The following is a 20,625-nucleotide window of genomic DNA, read 5'->3' on the forward strand; positions in this document are numbered from 1 at the left end:
AGGGTGAGGAGAGCCAGCCATGTAATTCTTCCGTTTCAGTTGTCTGAAGCCTTTATTCACGCTTTCCATTGAGTGAGGTGTCTGGAGGTGTCAAAATTGGAAAAGAGATGCCTCCCTCCTACCTTTCTGTGTGTTTGTGGGTTGGGGAAATGTGGGACAGTATATAGAAGCGAGCACTTGAGACTTGATGATCTCTGTAGGTCCCTTCCAACTGAGCTATTCCAAAAACAATTCTGGATTTCATGTAAAACCCAGTGTATGAATACACACTGAGTGTGTAACACGTAGGTGTGCCTAACTCTGAAGTGAGGCTCTGCATTCCCAGCCCTCAGCAGCGGGACAGTCATGGTCTCCACCTGGTCCAGTCAATGCTGACTTCAGACCTTTGAAGTGAACTGGAATGAAGTTCCCTGTTGTTCTTTGGCTTGTATCAATGTTCTGCACTGCTAGGAGTTACTATCTCTGACATGAGCTTTCTATACTTAGCTTTTTAACGCATCCTTTACATTGTTTTGAAAGAGCGTGTCGTGTCAGGGCCCTATGAAGCGTAAGCTCTTGTCATTCAGCTGGATAAAAACACTACTGTGAGCAAGACAATGCAGGAGCTTAGCTAAGCTAGGGCTCTTTGAATTCTTCAGTAATACATGTCAAGCACTTGTCATGTTGTTTTGTGTTTTATTTTTTTAAAGCCATTCTTTTTTCCTTGTCTCTTGTGTGATTATGGTAGAAACTCTTCATATTCATTGTGGGAATTAATAACTTGTTATTGATAGGAGTGCCTAGGGATATGTATGGAAAGAGGAAATGAGGGACAGAATGATGCCCGTAGTTTTACTGATAGAAGCACCTTCTGCAAGAAGTAGCAGGAGTCTGAATTTTGTTAAGGTGCCCAAATATATTTGTTTCTCATAGGTTACTACTGTAGCATATGGGATTATTGGGCACATGGGAGTTGGAGTCTGCCACATTTTTGTTCTCTCTGTGTGTCTTTCCCCGGTTAGAAGAAGAACAGGATGAGTTTTAGGGGTTTATTCTTAAAAGCACAGCTTTGTTTTAGTTAAATCTTTGTTGCATACTTGCTTATCTCCTTGGATTGCCTGGAAGCTTATTCTTAGTGATTAAAATAGAGTTAGCAAGCCAAAGCTGGGATTCAGGTATGGGGATAAGGGGAAAATCCCAATCAAAATTTAACATGGCATACCAAGTCTTGTATTTAACATGAGAGACAGGCAGAACTGAATTCGTAGCTCTAGTTTAGCATTAGTCTTGCTACTTATTTTGCTTGGTGGGCAGCACCCCAATCCCTTTGGTACTGACTGTTTACACATCAAACAAATTACAATCAGTGTAAGTGAAGACTTGCCAAGAGGGCTTCAGCTAGACAGTTTCCTAAGGCTTGGGTGGCATGGTGGTTAGGTGTGGTGGTGTGTTTTGCACAAAAGCCTGCAATTCTTGTACTACAAATTCTTGGAAGAGTTCTCTTTTCAGCCTCAGACAGCCTCCAAGGTAGCTGTCTTTGGAGCTTGTTGTAGAGCATCCCAGTGCTGTTTTCTGACTGTCTTTGTACAAACAGAATGCCAATTGTTTCTTTGTCATCTGAAAGCTGCTGCTTATCATGTCCTGGTCTGCTTTAGCCTCAATTGAGGGTGATAGAATTATTTTACTTATGTATTGCTGACAACTAAATTCATGTTATTTTAACACTTTAGGTGGAACACAGTTCTTCTGGTCTTTCTCAACACCTGATCCTTGTGGAAATTCTCACGTTAAAGGCTTGACTTGGTGTTGCAATGCTCATACAGTGTCTTCAGCTTTAGTGGCTAGAATTGATGTTTCTTTGTTGGTGCTAAATTTGAACAAATATTATGTGTTCAGTGACTTTACGAAGGGTGTCTTGTGTACCAACTTGAGTTGGAACAGGTATTGGCAGATAATTTATTAGCCTAACATCAATCATAAACAATAATATTGAGATATACTACTTTGGACCCGGGTGAGTTATAGAAGACAGTCTGCATAAACTGTACTATGTAGGTGCTGTGCATTTTCTTCATATTTCATTGACTTACCTGTTTGGGTGGCATTGTCTCATATTTCATGTCTAAGCATTTAGCCTGCTAAAACCATGTTATAAAACACACACTCTCTAGTAGTTTTAGTCTTCTCCTGAGATGAAAAATCATCCTTGTTGTAATAGACGTAGTTGTGAAGACACATTTGTCATACTGACTTGTGATTTTTTTGCCTTCATTTTCCCTCTTATTTTTTTATCTGCTTGCCTTAATCAAATATTTGAAACAATTCAATCTTTGTTTTCTTTTAAAAATGGTACTTTTTTGTGATCATTGTGCATCTCAGAAGTAAAAACTTGAAGTCTGATGTAACCAGTCATCTTTGTTCTGGTTATCCACTTTGAGTACCACTCTGAATACTACCTGGCAGCTCACAAAGCTTTTGTATTGATTATATTTACTGTTAATAGCTTATTCAAATGTAGCGAGAGCTGTATTCCTTGCGAGAGAATAATGTGTTTAGTTTGTCAGTAGGTATTATGATTTCTTCCCCATACCGTTTTCATTTATTCTTTCTCCTAGTGCCAAGCCTACAACTCAGTTGTAAAACTCTGAACTTAGGATTTTTGCATTCTTGCCATTGCTAAATGTTATGGGGATTTCTGAAGATTTCTAGCTACAGGCATTCTTCTGCTCTACCTCCCATGGGGTTGAAGAGATGTCTTAAGTGCTTTTCAGAACAAATCACCTGATTCACCTGTGCCTCAGGCTGTTAGTGACTATTCATGTATCACAGTTCCTTAGAAATAAGGAGGCATCACCTCATTGAAGCATCTTGCATATACAAAGTAAACACATATTTTTCTTTAAAGCATCTTGTCCAGCTATGTCACTATCATAATAACCATATATATTCCGTCTCACATCACAAAGTTTATCCTCCTAGGAGATGAGAGGGGATTAGGGATGCTCCAAACTGACTTTGGTACCAAAACTGCTGGTAACCAAACTCATCAAATGTTTTTGATAATGTGGGTGGCTGTGTGTTATAGGTGTATTGGTTTGATCTTTGTTTGTTTGTTTTGTTTGTTTGGTTTGGTTTGTTTGTTTTTCTTGTTTTCACATTTCTTGACTCTTCTCAAGGAAATAGTTAGTCCAAAGTTGAATTGAGGACTGATAACCCATTAAGTGGTACACTTCATGTTTGGATTAGTGAAGTCCTTTCCTCTTGAAGAAAAGAAACAAAAATACCCACATGGTGAAACTGGGTATGATTTTTTTTTTGTGTGCATGCTTTTTTAACATTAGCAAAGTGGAGATTCCATAGGGGAAAAAGAAAAAAAGAGCTCCTGTGCTCTAGGAGTGCATACATAACTGATAGCCAAGCTTGAAAAGGCGGATGGTCAGAGATACCTACTGGTGCTGACAAAAAACCTTGTATTCTTTTGGGCACTATACATGATGATACTAACATAGCTAGCATATAAATACTTTTATCACGTTTCATACCATTTTATTTATTCAGCTAGCCTGTGCAGAGGCTAAGCTTATTGTTGGATGTGTTCTTGTATGCGGTTACTGCATTTCAAATAAATCTTGCCTTGCTTTAAGAAAGGTCATTGGCTAATGTCTTGTTTCATATTAAGGGAGAAAGAGTAGTTTCATTAAACACGTAGTACAAAACCCCCTAGGGTTGTGAAGGCACACATTGGCCTTCCAGTCTTAGCGCAGCTCTGCAAGGCCGTGTGGTTCCTGCCGATGTACTGGTACCCTGCCCTACTCTTACTGTCTCTGACACAGCACTGAATGCTCACATTAAGATTCCTGAGGAACAGAGCTGCATGAAAATGGGTAAGACTTCAGGAATCCAAGTTGTAAGGAGCATGGAACAAGTGCGTGAGATTAGTAGAGAGTCTTCACTGTGCAGAGGGCCTGTTTTCTACCTTTCAGCTTTGCTTCCATCACCTTACATGATGTCTTCTGTCTCCTTTACTGTTCTCCAAATGCCTCTGAGAGAATTATACAGTATACACAATTAGCATTAACCTTGCTGTCAGTGGCTGCTACTTTCTCATTCCCTCAGTCACTTTCTCAGATTCCTTCTGCCGCACCAGTAGTGCCTCCCGGCAGGATGATGCAAGTTCTGAAGCGTTCCTCTTTCATGTGCCTTGGATTCTCACAAGGAAACAACCTCTGCCTCTTGCTGTTGGCTCCAAAACCAGGAGTCTGGAGCTCAGGCTCTGACAGCTGAAGCCTGGTGGTTCCCAGCTGAAGGTGGTAGTTGTTGCCTTTATTTTATTTCATCATTTTTCTCCAGGTTGTTTTTCAGCTTCTATCACCATCTCCTTGGACTCTGCAGATCTTTTCTTGATTCTTGATCTGGGCTTCTTTGCTGTGTGCCATTGGCTTTCAGTACTGAAAGCAGTAAGTGGAGGGAGACTGACAGAGATCCGTTTAATAGTCTGCCAATTACTACGTGCTTCTTGGCCACTGCTCTAAACCCACCTCACTTTTTCTTGGGTTATACAAAATGCTTACAGTGCACGTCTTGCACATTGTTGTGTTACCAGATGAATCCCAAGGCTGGAGCTGGCGACCACAGTACCACAATGTTACATGTTCGTGAAACCAAAATGACATTCATCTCCCTAATTGTAATGCTGAGTTGAAATCTCTTGTTTAGGCTCTTCTCCAACACTGCTCTGTCTTGCTTTTCAGGTTTCTCATTCCCCTACAATGTCTGCCTTAAACCTTTCTTGACTTGTTGTCATGTTTATGAATGCTCTTAATCATTCTTTGTTCATACTTGCTGTTTGGGGCTGATGCTACTGCTCTAACCATGGGCATTTTGCAAATCAGCTGTGTTTTAATTTATTCTTGTGCTGTTTCTGAACTTTTCAGTGAAGTGAGAGTAAAGACAAAATTACTGCATGAGACTTGTGCCATTATTTTTAATTGTTCTTGTGAACAAAAAGTAAAAATTACTTCTGTCAAAATACTTCAAAGCTCATACGTACATGGACAACTTGGGTATGAAATCTGCATGCTAGGTTTTGTCTATACTTATTGTCAGTCTCCTTTGAAACTACTTCTTGATGTTCGGGTTCTTATAATGCCACTGAGCTTTATTTCATCTGTTCATATTCAGCAGAATTCTGATTATATCAGAATTAGTTCTAGCCTTTAAGTAAAAAGGCTTTATTCTTTATTACACCTTGCTCAGATAATTTCACCAAATGTTCAGCGAACACATTATTACTGTTAGTCAGAATGTAAATTAGAGGCTGACGCACTTGCCTCATCAGCTTACAAATTAAGCAGTTAATCAATTTTGGTGTGATATTCCCCCATGGGGCTTTGTGTTGCTGACTCACATATGCTCAATATCTTCTCCCTTCAACAACAAGCAGCAGTGTAAATGAAGCTTGCTCCCAGTTGAGCATTTGCTGGTCACGGCATTCCAAATCCGTCACTCAGTGTATCCTCCTGATAGACATTATTGCCTCATTGCTTCTCGTTACCTCTTTCCTGAGCACTGGTTGAATACAAAACAGACAATTACATATGCGTACTTAAAAGCTAATAGTGAAGACAGTGGTACAGGATTATTCTTTACGTTACTGGAGGGATAAACTGAACGTGGAGCTTCTGCTTGCTCCTAAATATTTCATACAGTATTTGTATTAAAGAGCAGATATTTCTATAACTTCCGTAGTTCAACAAATTACGGTGATGTTTACGTAGGTTTTAAGAAAAGAATCTTTCTGTTCAAATCACGATGTAACCTTGAGGAGGACAGCTTAATATGTGAACTGAAATTTAAACTGTTTTTCATGTCACAGAAATCCCCGTTATGGTTTTGACTGTTTATTAAATTAAATATTGACAGCAGTTAAAATAAGGAAAAATCAAGATTTTTGCTCCTAACCTTCCATATAGTCTTGATTCATATCATTTCTATTGTATTTTAGGGCAAGCACAAATCTTTTATAGTGCAAACTTCCATGTACTTTTTCTAAACTAGTAAATAACTAGCTTTGGATTGTCCTTGACATATTTGTGTGACTTTTTTTTTTCCACTTTTTTAATGGCAAATGCTTAATTTTCTTTGGCTTTGGACAAATTTTCATGAAACTGATACATTTATAATTTGACAGTAAGAGTAAAGCCTCATCCACGCTATATACCTAGCCAAGAAAAGCTGTGTTTGTAGGTTAGTTATTGTCAGTTTCCATATTTAATCTTGAATTCTGTCAACACAATCTTGAGTGTGGCACTGCCTGAGAGGGAGAGCCAGTTCTCCCTCTTCCTTCAGCGATAAAAGATCAGATTTCTTTGATTATGGCGTTGCAGCCTGGTGCAAGCAATCTTATAAAAATGGGAGTCCAGCCAGGCTTCACCAAGCATGATATTATCCATAATTAAAGTCAGGGTGTGAGTTTGTGGATTGGTTGGTTGTGATTTGTTGTTTAAAAAGCAAATATTTTTTCATCATTTCCTTGAGACCCCCGTAGGCATCCTGCCAGTTCCTTAGTATCTGCATAATGTTATGGAAGTAAGTAAAGGAACAGTGATGGTTCTGGTGGGTTTTGAGGATGGGAATTAAGCCAGTGTATGGCTGGCTGAGGAATCTCTCTCCATCTCCTCTATTCCCTGGCAGTAGAGGAACCCCACAACATGTGGCAACAAAATACCCCTTTAGAGAAACAGGAGTAGAAATCCACAATTTTCAGTTTGCTCAGGTAATGCTATTTTTCAGTCCAAAGATTGCATCTGGAAATAAAATGTTTAGGATCACACTGGAGTAGTGCAAATAGATAAAACACCAGGAGTCATGGAGTCAGCCTAGGTATCTTGTAAAACATTCAAAGTAAACGTTGGAAATAGTTGCTTTGATGTCCTCCCTCCTGACCCAAAGATGTGACCACAATAAGATTTTGAAACTGATTCTTTATTTGGAGTTGAAGAGACAGTGAGGTGGTAGCAGTATTACTTTTGCTGGCTCATGAAGTTCAGCTTTAAATTGTCTTCAATTAAACAGTAACGCTTGTGTGCATGTAAACACACACACGCTTTTTCTGGTAACCATAAGGCCTTCCTGAAGCAATTCTGAATCCGAAAATGTGTGTGGAAAAGTGGTGTTTTTTTAACTTGTCTCTTGTTTGCGGACTTTTAGATATCTGAAAACTTTTTTTTTTTTTTTGGTCAGTAGACAGACATGGGGAGGAGATTTACAAGAGAGGTTTCTCTGCTAATATGCTTGAAATAGCCTTTTTTTCCCTGATTGGAACTAAGGAGAAGCAGATTGGAGATGTTCCGCCAAAATCTAAGGTTGGCCGAGGAGAAGCGAGGTGGAGGGAGGAGGAAATGCATGTAAAGATAAAGAATAGTAAAGAAGCACAGAGGTATATTTTATTTCTCTATAATCTAGAAGCTAATGCTTGGTTTTGCTCTGTAATGTTTTTCACCTCCAATTATCAGTGCGCACACCTGTTATTTTCATAAAGTCTTGATGACTTTGCTAAGAGTTCGGCATGGCCAGACATGCAACTGTCCCTTTTACCAGAGTTAAAATAAAGCGTGTCTTCCATTTAATTCATTTTTCTTTAATCTTACTGAACCGTACCATGAAGTGTGTATCTGGGGAAGATTGCATAAGTGACCTTTCCCAAAATCAAGACCTCTCGACTTGCAAAACACAGTAAGTGAAAGCCTACATACAGAAGCATTCACCTGATTAGGCAGTGGCATGCACTGTGTTGCAATGTTACTTATGAATTATAAGTTATAGCAAGCTGAAAGTGTTATTCATGCCTTCTTGGGAAGACTGGTGTTGCAATACATTTGTCATGATTGACGTTTTGTAGGCTTTCTACATACAAAATCAAAAATATTATTTCTTTCTTACAACATGCTGGTAACGTTTTCCCTCTGACCTCGAAAATATGATGTTAAGTACGAACAACAGAAGTAATGGAGGTGTTTCCTCTTAGCTAGTTTGTTCATTTACCAAAAGCAATTAGCCTTTAATGTTTCTCTTGCGCTGCGCTGTCCTCTCTTGCTGTGGTCCATGCAGCCAGTTTCCAGCCAGGTGAACCAAGGAAGAGACGCCTTCTGAACTCCTGCAAGCCAGCTTTCAATTTTAGGGCAGTAACAGCCTGGGAAAACTGCGTGCGCCAACAGTTTTTCTGAAAGTCGTGAGCTCTTAGAGTCTTACCTTCTCCAATCTCCACACTTGGAGACTTGGCCATCATCTGAACTCTCTGAACACAAACAGAAGGGGTCGGGAGGCAGAGTTAGCATGTCTTCCATTGGTTATCACAGCCCAATGTACTCTTGCATTCCATACATCTTTCCTTATGTTCTCAGAGATCAATATTTTTGCACAACCTTGTGATGACTTCTGTCACTTCAAACTCTCCAATGTTGCATTTTTACCAAAGCCAAGCATTGCTACAAGCTTTCACGGGGTAGTTGGGAGTCTCAGCTGTCAAAATCTCTCTTGCTCTGGGAGTGTCCTTTCTTGACTGCAGAACATACTAGAAGAATATACTTCACTTTGAAAAGTAGATGTGTAACTCCAGTTCTGGTCGGAAGAGTCAGGAGAGAAACTCTGCTAACTTGCCGCTAGGTGCATCACTTAGTCTGAGCTGACTTGCTCCTCGAGCTTCATTGACTTCCTCTCAAAATATGTTTAGCCTTTACCTTCATGGCTTTGGGTGGGAAGGTTGCCCAGAGTGAGGAGGTAAATGAATGTTCAGGGAGCACTAATTACAAAAACTAGGCCACTTTTGACTGCAAGTTACTTCTCTATGCACGCAGTCTCTTCTATGCTTTTTCAAATTGAAAAACAGTGGGGCTCTTACTGGAATACTATGACTAATTCTTTTCAGAGACAGAGCATGATGCCATGTGGACCTTTGGTCTGACAATGTATATGTGTACTATTGGGACAATTTGTTGCTGATAAACTTGCAACTGGTGGGTGTTATGTCCAGACAGGAAAACAAGATTTTAAGTGAGAGTTTTGAGGGTTTTTAGCAGATACAAGAATCAGGACTGACTTGTGTGTGTGTATATATATACATATATATTTATCTGCTTTAAGGCCTCTTTTTTGCAGTTCTACAGGTGAAATGTTGCTATTCATACATAAAATGATATTTATAATGTTGCATAATATTAAATTGATTCTGCTCAATAGTCACTTTTCCCATACAGTTACACTGATTTATTTTTGTTATCCTAAACTGATCGTAGATATACTTCTTTCATGTTTTATAGTGAATAATCCTATACCTTCCAACTTGAAGTCAGAAGCTAAAAAAGCAGCTAAAATATTGCGAGAATTTACAGAAATAACTTCCAGAAATGGACCTGATAAAATCATACCTCGTGAGTAGAGAAACACATTTTGATTCAACTAAAACCTCTAATTCTCACCTGTGTTGATTTCAATCTCTCTTTACCAATGCCCTCTGTTTTCACTGACCTTAACCTTAACTTGGAAAGGAATGAAGAACTGGGCCATTAAAACTTCTGTGAAAATATTTTGGAAGTAAAGGGGTTCAGTTTGCTGGGTTCTAGACAGATATTGCTTATTGAGAAAAATGTTTTGCATGTTTATAGCCATAGGGTATCCACAGAGGAAGGCTTCTTTCTGGGGTGGAGTGTCTTCCATTCATAAGGAGAACCTTGAACATTAGCAGTAGTTTTTGAATATCTGTGTTTGTCAGAATTACGTAGATGAAAAGAAGTTGAAGGAAAGAACAGGGTTCATTTCTCCTTTGATACAGATTAAGCACCCTTATTTGTTGCTGTCCTCTTTATTTCTGCCATGGTTATTCTGTTTCTTCCACTGTCTTCCTTCGCCAGGTGTTGCTAGTTGTGGCTTTGAATTTGTAACTACTATGTTCCAGGAGGCCTGTAATAAGGCTTGCAGGATGATATTTTGACACAAACGCTGTCTAATGATATAAGCTGATTAGGCTGCTGTGTATCACCGATTTAAATTCAGACCTCACTCCTCCAAAAATCTGTAGAGACGTTAGTTGTCAACTATTCACTGCCTCGTTATCTTGCCAAGGGTACTCACAGACAGTGTTCATGGCAATAAGCGAGCTAATTCTGCATGAGCTAACCAGGATAGCTGAAGCAGTTGTGGCAGTGCAGAGATCAAAGCAGTGCTAGCTGTGTGGTTGACTGAGGAGTGGAGGTGTCATCATTGTTAGTTCAGTTTTCTTGCAGTTTTCTTTGAGTTCTTGCTTTTACTATTTGACTGTTATGTGATCACAACTGTTAAAAGTAAAGTTTCCTTTTTCCCTTTCTTCGAACTTCACTTAATAAATGATTTTCCTTTTTCAGCCCATGTAATAGCTAAAGCCAAAGGCCTTGCAGTTTTGTCTGTTATCAAAGCTGGATTTTTGGTTACTGCTCGAGGTGGAAGTGGAATTGTATTAGCTCGTCTTCCTAATGGCTGTAAGTTGTTATTTTAATTCTCCCATGAAGTACAAAAGGAAAAACTTTTTCTAACTTTTATATATATATAAATATTTTTTTCTTCATTATTTCTTTTTGTAACATAAAACAAGCTAGTAGCTGACAACATCTGATTGGAAAGCTGTTTTCAGAATTCTGTACCTATTTTTGGCCAGACGTAAATGCTCTCAGTATCTTTGTATCAAAATATGAAATGTAAAAGCATAGTATAAAATTAATTTTAAAAATGAATTATGTCCAGTAATGGACAACTGTATGATTGTAACATAGAGATTTGTTTAAATGAGGATTTCTATTTCTTCCATTCCTACCAGTGGAATAAACCAGTGTGATTGTGTGATTGCATTCTAGTATGTATGAATATAGTTTCAAGTGGAGAACTTGTTAGCATTTTTGAACTGCAATAACCATATAAGTATTTCTTCTAAGATGTAGTAAAATTTCTGTACTTTTTTCTTGTTTTGCTTGACAGCCTGGTCTGCTCCTTCTGCAATAGGAATTGCTGGCCTTGGTGGTGGATTTGAAATTGGAATTGAGGTATTATTTTGCATTTGAAGTACTTATTAGTGTGGTTTTTGTTGTTGTTGTTTTTCAAGCAATTAAATGCATTGATAAAGACCTAAATGTTGGTGAGATAGTGAAATCTAGTTTTCTGTGAAGGAAGGTGGGGGACACAATTTTAAGATTGATTTATACAAGCCAAACAAAATATGGGAGGTTGATCCTATCAATCTAATTGCATGGAGAAATTAAAAAATAAATAAATGAGGTGGTAGCTTTTTCCTGATTTCCTTGATTTCTTACTTATAGAAGACTGAATTTTTCCCAAATGGGGAAAATTCAAGTCAGTGTTCCGTTATAAGACAAATAGAATTAATTAAAAGTATACTATATTTAAGTGTATCAACTGCTATGTTGAAGAACACAAGGACTCCATCTAGCAATAAATGCTGAAAGGAACTGAAGGTGGTGTAAAACAGAGCCTAGCTAATGCCACTGTACTTCATGTGTTCCCTACTCAAGCTTGTGATTCTCGGGTGATACCCTTCAGTTTGGGAGCACCAAAACTGACGGTGCCTCCTCTGAAGAAATGCTATAGAAAACAAGTCAGTTTACAGCCAGCAGAAGCACTTAAATGAGAGACTTTCAGTGTGTTCAGAGGAATCCTGTTGATCTGAGCCCTGGCTGCCCTCTGCCTCTTCTTTGTACCTATTCTTCCTCACAGCTTCTTAAAAGTTGTTGCCATCTGTCCTCTTCTTTCTCACCCTGCCCTCCAGTCCCATCCTTCTATTTTCTATTTAGCCTCTGTTCACTGATTCCCAAATGAAATCAAATATGACAGTATGCTGCCAGCAAGACCTCTTGCTATGGGCATTCTCTTCTTCAGAAGAATCCATGTAAAGCTGATCTGGATGGTACACATGAGCCCCCCGTATGTCTCATGCATCCCCAGCTACCACTCTTCTGACAACCGGTCACCTGGTACTCACATAATGAGGAACTGTTCGATATTTTGTTAGATCCTCATTGTTCACTGCATGATCTTGGGTATTATTACTGTGTACTTTTTGAAGAACACTGTGAATATGAAATTACTAATTTTTGTAAGGATTTTTCTTTGGTTTTCATGACTGCAGGATCTGAATACATTACAAAACATTGAATTTGATGAGCCCCAGGGTTTTTTGTACATTCTCATTTTATGACAATGAAACAGACTCTTTAGATGCTTTGATAAATCAATGAAAGTTTTGCTTTAATCATCTCCATCTGGTCTTTTAGATAATGTAACCATTTACTACTGATATTTACTAAAATAATTTAAATACAGAAGCTATTTCCAAGAGGACATTTTTTTCTGAGCAATCTCATTTGAAATTTTAGTCACCCAGCTTACAAAATACAGTTTCCTTACTAGCATTATTATAACATGAATTTATTTTCTTCTTCTAGAGAAGAGATGCTATTCAGAAATACCTGGGTGGCTTAGGAGCCCAGACTCCAATTTCAGCACTGTTTTAGCAATTTAAGAACTTCTACATTGTAGAAACTGGTTGAATTTTTTTTCCTGTAGGAGAGATTATAATTAACATAGTTGCATTTGTGCTTATGGATGGTTTTAAACATTAAGAAGGAAATCACAGTTTTCATAAGTCATAATATTTGCATAAGGTTTTTCCAAATGAAAAAATTTGTTACCTCAGATTAAACATCAATTTTAAAATTCATGCTTTCCTTAAAGGTTTTATCACTGTAGATTCATTTAGCTTTAGCTGTGGATTCATCATCTTTATGGGTAAAAGGAGGAGGTAGCAGCATCCTGAATGACCTCCATCCCTGGATGATTCAGAAACTACTCATGTCAGACATCTTTTGTTTGGGATGGGGTGGAGGTTACCAGGGGGCTAATAATGAAGGCCTCTTACACTGCGTAATACTCGCGGACCAGAATTGTTTTGCAAATAATCTGGTATTTCCTCTTGTATTCCCTGCTGTCACTGTTTGGAATTTGGGGTAAGTTGAAAGTTTGTTCTGAACCTGACTTTCAGTTGCACCCATCTGATGGAAGATCAGGCACAGTAGTCCTTGGGTACACAGGACATCTGTTGAAAAAAGTAAACTACAAAAGTTGAACTCTGAAACAGGCTGGTACTGCTACAGTCCCGGGTTTAACGTTGAATTCACCCGTATCTATCTTGTTTTTTTAGTGCATGTAGTGTATTCACTGAGCTTTATCTTTCAAAAATACCTTATCTCTCCAGTTACATGTCTCAATAGTTCTTGAAGAGGCTGTCTACATCTCATAAATTCAAGACTTAAAAAAAAAAAAATCAAATAGTAATTTATATATATGTGTGTATATAGTTATGTTTATAAAACTCCTGATTTTGTGTCAAGAAAATACGATTAAGTAAAAAAAAGGATTTTTAGTTTCCAAAAACTAAAATGTAAATTTTAGCATCTATTCTTGCAGAAAAATGATCAACTTGGTTATGAAAACTGTTTCAAAAGTAGTATTTGCAAGAATGGAAGTAATTATCTGATAGGATGGGAGATTCTAACTTGAATTAAAACTTTGATAAATTTAGAGCTAGTTTTTAATTTGGGGAAGGAAATATCTGCAATGCTACCACCTGCTTTCCCACAAAACAGAAGATTCTTCTCCCATGAAGTTCAAACTTCTTAAAAAGCATGGTACTTTTGTTTGATGTTTTTGCAGGTTTCAGATTTAGTAATAATATTGAATCATGAGAGAGCAGTAGAAGCTTTTGCCAAGGGAGGGAACCTTACACTTGGAGGAAATCTTACTGTGGCAATTGGACCTCTAGGGAGGTGAGTAAAATCCCTTCGTAATATGGGTTAGCTTTAAATATGGACAATATTTTTTTAAAGGCTATATAAATATTTGCATGGCTTTCTCTGATATCTTTACAAAACAACCTGGGCAACCTGTATGTTGACTGGGCCATATTGTTTCGGTAGCATAATTGAAGTGTTATGACTTCTTAGTTGCTTGTTTCTTTTTTTTTTTTTTTTTTCCTTTCTCGATAAAGGTATTTATTCACAGAAGGAACATGTTCTGAAATTTACTCTCATTTTTGCAAGACACTGCTTGGGTAGGCTCCTCAGTCATCCTGGTCAAAGTAAGAGAGATTGAAAAGGCCAACTGAATCTGGCAAATAACAGATGGTTACAGGAATGGTGCCTCATAAAGGGGTTTGGCTACTTAGATCATGGGACTTGCTTGAGAAACCTGGTCTGCTGGGGCTGATGAGGTCCATCTGTCAGAGAAAGAGAAGACGATTAGCCTCTCTCACCTATCAGTCATAGGCTTGCCAAGCTGGAGAGTTGCTGGAGAAGGGGAATCTCAATCCACCCTGCTCCTCCCAGTTTAATGTTAGTATCAGTGATAGATGCCCAAAGCCTGGAGAAGGGTCATGGGTTAGCTGGAGAGTGCCTGAAGATCAGCACAAAGGAACTCCAGCCGTTAAGGCAGCTTCATCAGGGTCCCAATTCAAATGTCTTTATTCTAATGCATGTAACATGGGTCATAAACAAGAGGAGTTAGAGATGTACACATACCTGCAGGGCTATGACCTCTGTGGCATTACAGAGATGTGGTGGGATGGCTCCTATGACTGTGGTGTTGGAATAGAAGGATACAAGTCCTTTAGGAAGGACAGGCAGGGGAGATGAGGAGGGGATGTTGCCCTCTATATCAATGACCAGCTGAGTGCACGGAGCTCTGCCTGGGCATGGATGAGGAATTGATAGAGAGCATATGGGTCAAGATTACAGGGAGGTCAGGGACAGGTGATACGATAGTGGGATTCTGCTACAAATCACTTGGCCAGGAAGACCAAGAAGATGAGGCCCTCTATAGACAGATAGAAGCATCTTCATGTTCACAAGCCCTGGTTGTCATGGGATACTTCAACCACTGATATCTGTTGGAGGGGCAGCACGGCAGGGCATAGGCAATCCAGGAGGTTCCTGGAATGCATTGATGATAACGCCCTTCTCCAAGTGATAGAGGAGCCAATAAGGAGAGGTGTTATGGTGGACCTCATTCTCACCAACAAGGAGGGACTGGTGGGGAATGTAAAGCTCAAGGGCAGCCGTCCACTGCAGTGACCATGAAATGGTGCAGTTTAGGATCCTGAGGGCAGCAAGGAGGGAGCACAGCAAGCTTGCTTTGGCCTCTTCAGGAACCTGCCTGGTAGAGTTCCATGGGACAAAGCCATGGAGGGAAAAGGGGCACGAGAAACCTGGTTAATGTTCAGGGATCACCTCCTCCAAGTGCAGGAGAAATGCATCCTAACAAAGAGGAAGTCAGGTGAAAACACCAGGAGGCCTGCATGGATGAACAAGGAGATGCTGGCCAAACTCAAGCAGAAAAAAAATGCCTACAGAGGGGGTAAGCGAGGACAGATAGCCTGGGAAGAACACAGAGAGATCATCTGAGCAGCCAAGGATCAGGTTAGGAAAGGCAACGCCCTTTTAGAATTAAATTTGGCCAAGGGACATCAAGGGCTACAAGAAAGGCTTCTATAGGTACATCAGAGATAAAAGGAAGAGTAGGGAAAATTGTGGGTCCTCTCAAAAAGGAAACAGGAGACCTGGTCACCCAACTGCCACAACTTCTCAAATATGATGAAATTCCCACTGACTGGAAGAGGGGAAACATAACCCCCATTTTTAACGGGGGGAAAAAAGAAAGACCTAAGGAACTAAAGGCCAGTCAGTCTCACCTCTGCGCCTGGCAAGATCACAGAGCAGATCCTCCTGGAAACCATGCTAAGGCACATGGAAAATGAGGTGATTGATGACAGCCAACATGGCTTCACTAAGGGCAGATCTTGCCTGACAAATCTGGTGGCCTTCTATGATGGCATCACAACATTGGTGGATAGAGGAGGAGCAACTGACATCATCTACCTGGACTTGTGCAAAGTGTTTGGTATTCCTACGTGATATCCTTCTCTCTAATTTGGTGAGACACAGATTTGAAGGATGGACAACTTGATGAATGAGGAGTTGGCCGGATGATTGCACTCAAAGAGTTGCAGTCAACAGCTCAGTGTCCAAGTGGAAATAAGTAATGAGTGGTGTTCCTCAGGAGTCAGTATTGGGACCGGCCTTGTTTAACATCTTTGTCGGTAAAATGGACAGTGGGATCGAGTGCACCCTCAGCAAGTTTGCTGATAACACTGAGCTGTGTGGTGTGGTCGACATGCCAGAGGGAAGGGATGCCATTCTGGCTCGAGAGGCTGGCTTGTGCCTACCTCATGAGGTTCAACAAGGCCAAGTGCAAGGTCCTGCACCTGTGTCGAGGCAATCCCAAGCACAAATACAGGCTGGGCAGAGAATGGTTTGAGAGCAGCTCTGAGGTAAAGGACTTAGGGGTGTTGGTTGGTGAGAAGCTCGACATGAGCCAGTAACGTGCGCTTGCAGCCCAGAAAGCCAACCCAGGCTGCATCAAAAGCAGCATGGCCAGCAGGTCAAGGGGGGCGATTCTCCCCCTGTACTCTGCTCTCATGAGACCCCACCTGGAGTACGGTGTTCAGCTCTGGGGACCCTGGCACCAGAAAGACATAGGCCTATTAGCAGGAGTCCAGAGGAGGGCCATGAGGAGGATCAGAGAGCTGGAGCACCTCTCCTACGAAGACAGGCTGAGGGAGCTGGGGTTTAGCCTGGAGAAGACTCCAGGGAAACCTTATAGCAGAGCCTTCCAGTACCTAGAGGGGGCCTACAGGAAAGCTGGAGAGGGACTCTTTGTCAGTGAGTGTAGCGACTGGACAAGGAACAATGGCTTTAAACTAAAAGGGATAGGTTTAGATTAGATATAAGGAGGAAATTCTTCACTCAGTGGGTGGTGAGACACTGGAACAGGTTGCCCAGAGCAATTGTGGATGCCCCATCCCTGGACGTGTTCCAAGACCAGGTTGGATGGGGCTTTGAGCAACCTGGTCTAGTGGGAGGTGTCCCTGCCCATGGCAAGGGGATTGGGATTAGATGACTTTTAAGGTCCCTACCAACCTGAACCACTCTCTATGATTCTAGGCTTAATAAAGAGCACAAGTACTACAGTGCATGAGTGAACTGTTATTTTCATTGACCTATGGGCTTTGCTACTGCAGATCTGCCTGGCAGTAAGTTTTAAAAAAAATAGGACTACACCAAGTAATTACTTTTAAAGCTTAAGTGATTAAGCCAGCTTACTTTGAAGGATGAGATGATATAATCACAGAATAATTTAATTTGGAAGGGACCTTAGGAGATCTCTAGTACAACTTCCTGCTCAAAGCAAGGTTTGTTATGACTTCAGATCAGGTTGCTCATGCCTTTATTCCAACTGGGTCTTGAAAACCTCTGCTTAGCCTCTCTGGGAAACATACTCCACTGCTCAGCTGTTCTCATGGTGAAAAGTTTTGCCTTACAGACAGTCAAAATATTTCTTTTTTTAATGTGCCTATTGTATTGTCTTTCCACCATGCACCACTTGAAGAACTTGACATCATATTCGTCATTGCCTCCTCATAGATACCTGAAAGCTGATGATAGGTCCCCCCCACCTAAGACTTCTCCAGTCTAGTCAAGCCCAGTTGCCTCAGTTTCTTCTCTTGGAGAAGATATCTTTTTATGCCTGTTCTTACAGTGAAGATTTTGCTGGTGTTTTGTCATCTTTTTCTGACAAAATAGAAGGATAAGATGCTACCTGTTCCACTGATGAGACAGATACATGGATCAGGGGAAGGCAGTGCATGACATTGGTGTTGCGAGGCGTTCAGTATGCTGTCCTGCAGCATCTCTGTGTCTATATTGCGACATTGTGTTTCAGGTGTACAGGCAGAACTGGTCACCAAATAGGTGAAAAACTGGATCGTCAGGCTTGAAGAGCAGTGGCAAATGATTAACATGATATCCAGAAGCCAGGTTCTTGTGGAAGTCCTCAAGAGGCTATTCTGGGACCTCTCCTGCTTGATAATCTTCATCAGTGACCTGGAGGAACAGCTGTAAAATAGCCTTTTCGAGTTTGTGGATTACACTTTGTAATCTTATCTTTCTGTTGAGGTCTGATAAAGCCTTACTTGATATATTTTGTGCTGGTTTGGGCACCATAAGATCAAGAAGATTGGAATATATTGAGTAGTGTTACATGTTGCAACAAATGTAATCACAGCTTTTTAAACACCATCTATGAAGAATGACTAAAGAGCTGATTAAAGAAGAGACTGAGGGGCGATAATGTCTTTAAATGTATAAATGGCCACAAGAAAGAGGAAAGGAACAATGCGGTCCCCTCTCCGCATGACAGACTAGACAAAAATCAGAGCGATTATTGCTGCAAAAAAGACTTCTTTAAGGCCAAGAAAAAAAAAATTAGGAAGTAGCAAATTTGTCTATTGAAAATGTGGAACCTGTGTTACTGGAAAACAATTTCAAACAGGCAGTGACTATGAACTTTGTATATATGTTACTGTCCTGGCTTGGTAAATTTGAAGAGTTTTCTGAAATTCTTGTGTTAAGGTTAGTAATTTTTCAGTCTTCTGAATGCAAGAGGAGGTCTACTATAGAGTATTCTCATGAGGCAACATTATTCTGTGCTTTGGAGGAAACCTTATCGCCCAAATTAATTACTTTGTGCTGGGTTCTGTCTGAAATGAAAACTGAAAGTGGATTTTAACTCCGACCCAGTTGAGCATATCCAGCAGAGAATGTGAGAACAGAGAAAAGTGAAACCCTTGCAGGCTTTTGGTGGGATTAAGATAAAAAGGCTGTTCCTGCTTATGTTGTGAAGCCATACTGAAGACTATCAAGCAATTTTTTTTTTCCTTCTAGAAACTTAGAAGGGGATGTTGCACTGAGAAGCTCTGCTGCTGTCTATACATACTGCAAATCTCGAGGACTATTTGCAGGTGTATCTCTGGAAGGAACCTGTTTAATTGAAAGGAAAGAAACCAATCGCAAGTAAGTTTTCTTTGAAGTTAGAGGATTCAGTGAAAGAACAGTGACACAATGAACTGGGACGCATTCAGTTTGTTCTCACAACAAACTCTTTTTTTCCATTCCATGCTTATTTTAGGGTTTCTTAAGAGGTAAGGGTGTCTTCAGTTTACCCAACGGGTATTAAAAAGATGGTGAATGTTTAAAGAGACTTTAGGTTCAAAAAGGTAGTTATAGAGATATTTACTGTATATTGAGAAATATTTCAAGTCATTTGAAACAAAAAAATAAACCCTGTTTTAGACCATCACTGAATTTGAGAAAACAGTTTGAGAAATGCTGCAGATTTCCTTTGTACAGCCTATTACATTTGAACTACTTAAGGCACCTCCGAATGGGTGGAAATATTCAAAATGGTTTTACTGTGCTGCAGATCCTAAAATATCAACCAAATAATTCCAAGAACTAAAATACAGTAACTGAGGTGTCTGCTGTATTGTAAGTCCATGTTTATGAGGACTTTGGTTTTGCTAATACCAGCAAAGACTACTACTAATTTTAATGACAGCATGTCAGTTAATAAAATTGCAGTGCCAATGCATTATTAAACAATTTTACTGCATCATTAAGGAATCTGTTAAAACATTTTTTAGAAGTGTCATGTATTTCTTCAGTTTGCTGCATGATTGGCTTTCAAATGGTCTCGTTGATACATGCTACGTGACCAGTAACGAAATATTACCAGTGAAGAACATTTTGAAATAAGGTGGTAGGCAATCAAGTTTGCAGTAGCTATTTATCATTCAGAATTTATTGCTAAGCTAGTTATGTCACTTCTAAATAGAAGATCAATAGGAGAAATCTATTAAGAATAGGAGGGGAGGGGAAATGCATAAGGTGGGCTTAGCTAGACACTGAAATATAGTACTGATAAAAGACCTGGCATCTGTTTGTTTTTTTTTTTTTTTTTCATCAGGTTTTATGGGCAGGATATACGTGCTAGTGCTATCCTGTTGGGTGATGTTCCTTCTCCTGCTCAAGCAGAAGATCTTTATGAGATTCTAGCATCCTTCACTGAAGAGTATGAGAATGAAGAGCAAAAAAATAATCCAGGAAAAACTGTAACGGTACAAGGAAGGGTTTGTGTGTCTCTTTCTCACGGGCTTTTTTCTCTTCCTGAACTGTTTATAGTCAGTAGTAATGGTAATGTTGGTGTTCTTGTGGCATTCTTAAGATCTCTATTGGATTCTTACAAATGTAACGCATAGCAGACACTTCATAAAATCATCATAGAATCATAGAATGGTTTGGGTTGGAAGGGGTCTTAAAGATCATGTAGTTCCAGCCCCCCCCGCCATGGACAGGGACACCTTTCTGTGTGTAACGTCCATTCAAGTACACTCTTCAGTATTCCCCTGCTGGGCTCTTCTAGAGAAGTATGTTGCTGGTTTGGCTTTGCATCATCTAGAAAAACTATATATCCTTGTTTTCAGAGCAATGTATAATCGGATCTGAGGTGATGATTAGAAAAGTTTCTTCAATCTATTTCTAATCAAGTTAATTCGTAAATAACGAGCATACCAGGTTTGATTTGGTACTCTTCTAATTTTTCTACTTTTTCTGACTTCTATTTAATCACACTTAAAATAATATAGTTCTCAGTATT

At 39.7% G+C, this 20,625-nt stretch overlaps 1 protein-coding gene across 1 annotated transcript in view; it reads left to right on the forward strand.

The window, feature by feature from the left end:
* Window positions 1–20,625, forward strand: part of SH3YL1 (SH3 and SYLF domain containing 1) — a 43,679-nt gene that overhangs the window by 771 nt on the left and 22,283 nt on the right. The window contains exons 2-7 of the mRNA XM_035542973.2: window positions 9,297–9,407; window positions 10,377–10,490; window positions 10,984–11,048; window positions 13,732–13,844; window positions 18,855–18,983; window positions 19,936–20,086. Of these exons, the coding sequence (XP_035398866.1) occupies window positions 9,297–9,407; window positions 10,377–10,490; window positions 10,984–11,048; window positions 13,732–13,844; window positions 18,855–18,983; window positions 19,936–20,086 (683 nt within the window). The remainder of the gene's footprint in view (window positions 1–9,296; window positions 9,408–10,376; window positions 10,491–10,983; window positions 11,049–13,731; window positions 13,845–18,854; window positions 18,984–19,935; window positions 20,087–20,625) is intronic.

The sequence above is a fragment of the Cygnus atratus genome, chromosome 3 (genome assembly GCF_013377495.2).
Source record: "Cygnus atratus isolate AKBS03 ecotype Queensland, Australia chromosome 3, CAtr_DNAZoo_HiC_assembly, whole genome shotgun sequence".
NCBI lineage: Eukaryota > Metazoa > Chordata > Aves > Anseriformes > Anatidae > Cygnus > Cygnus atratus.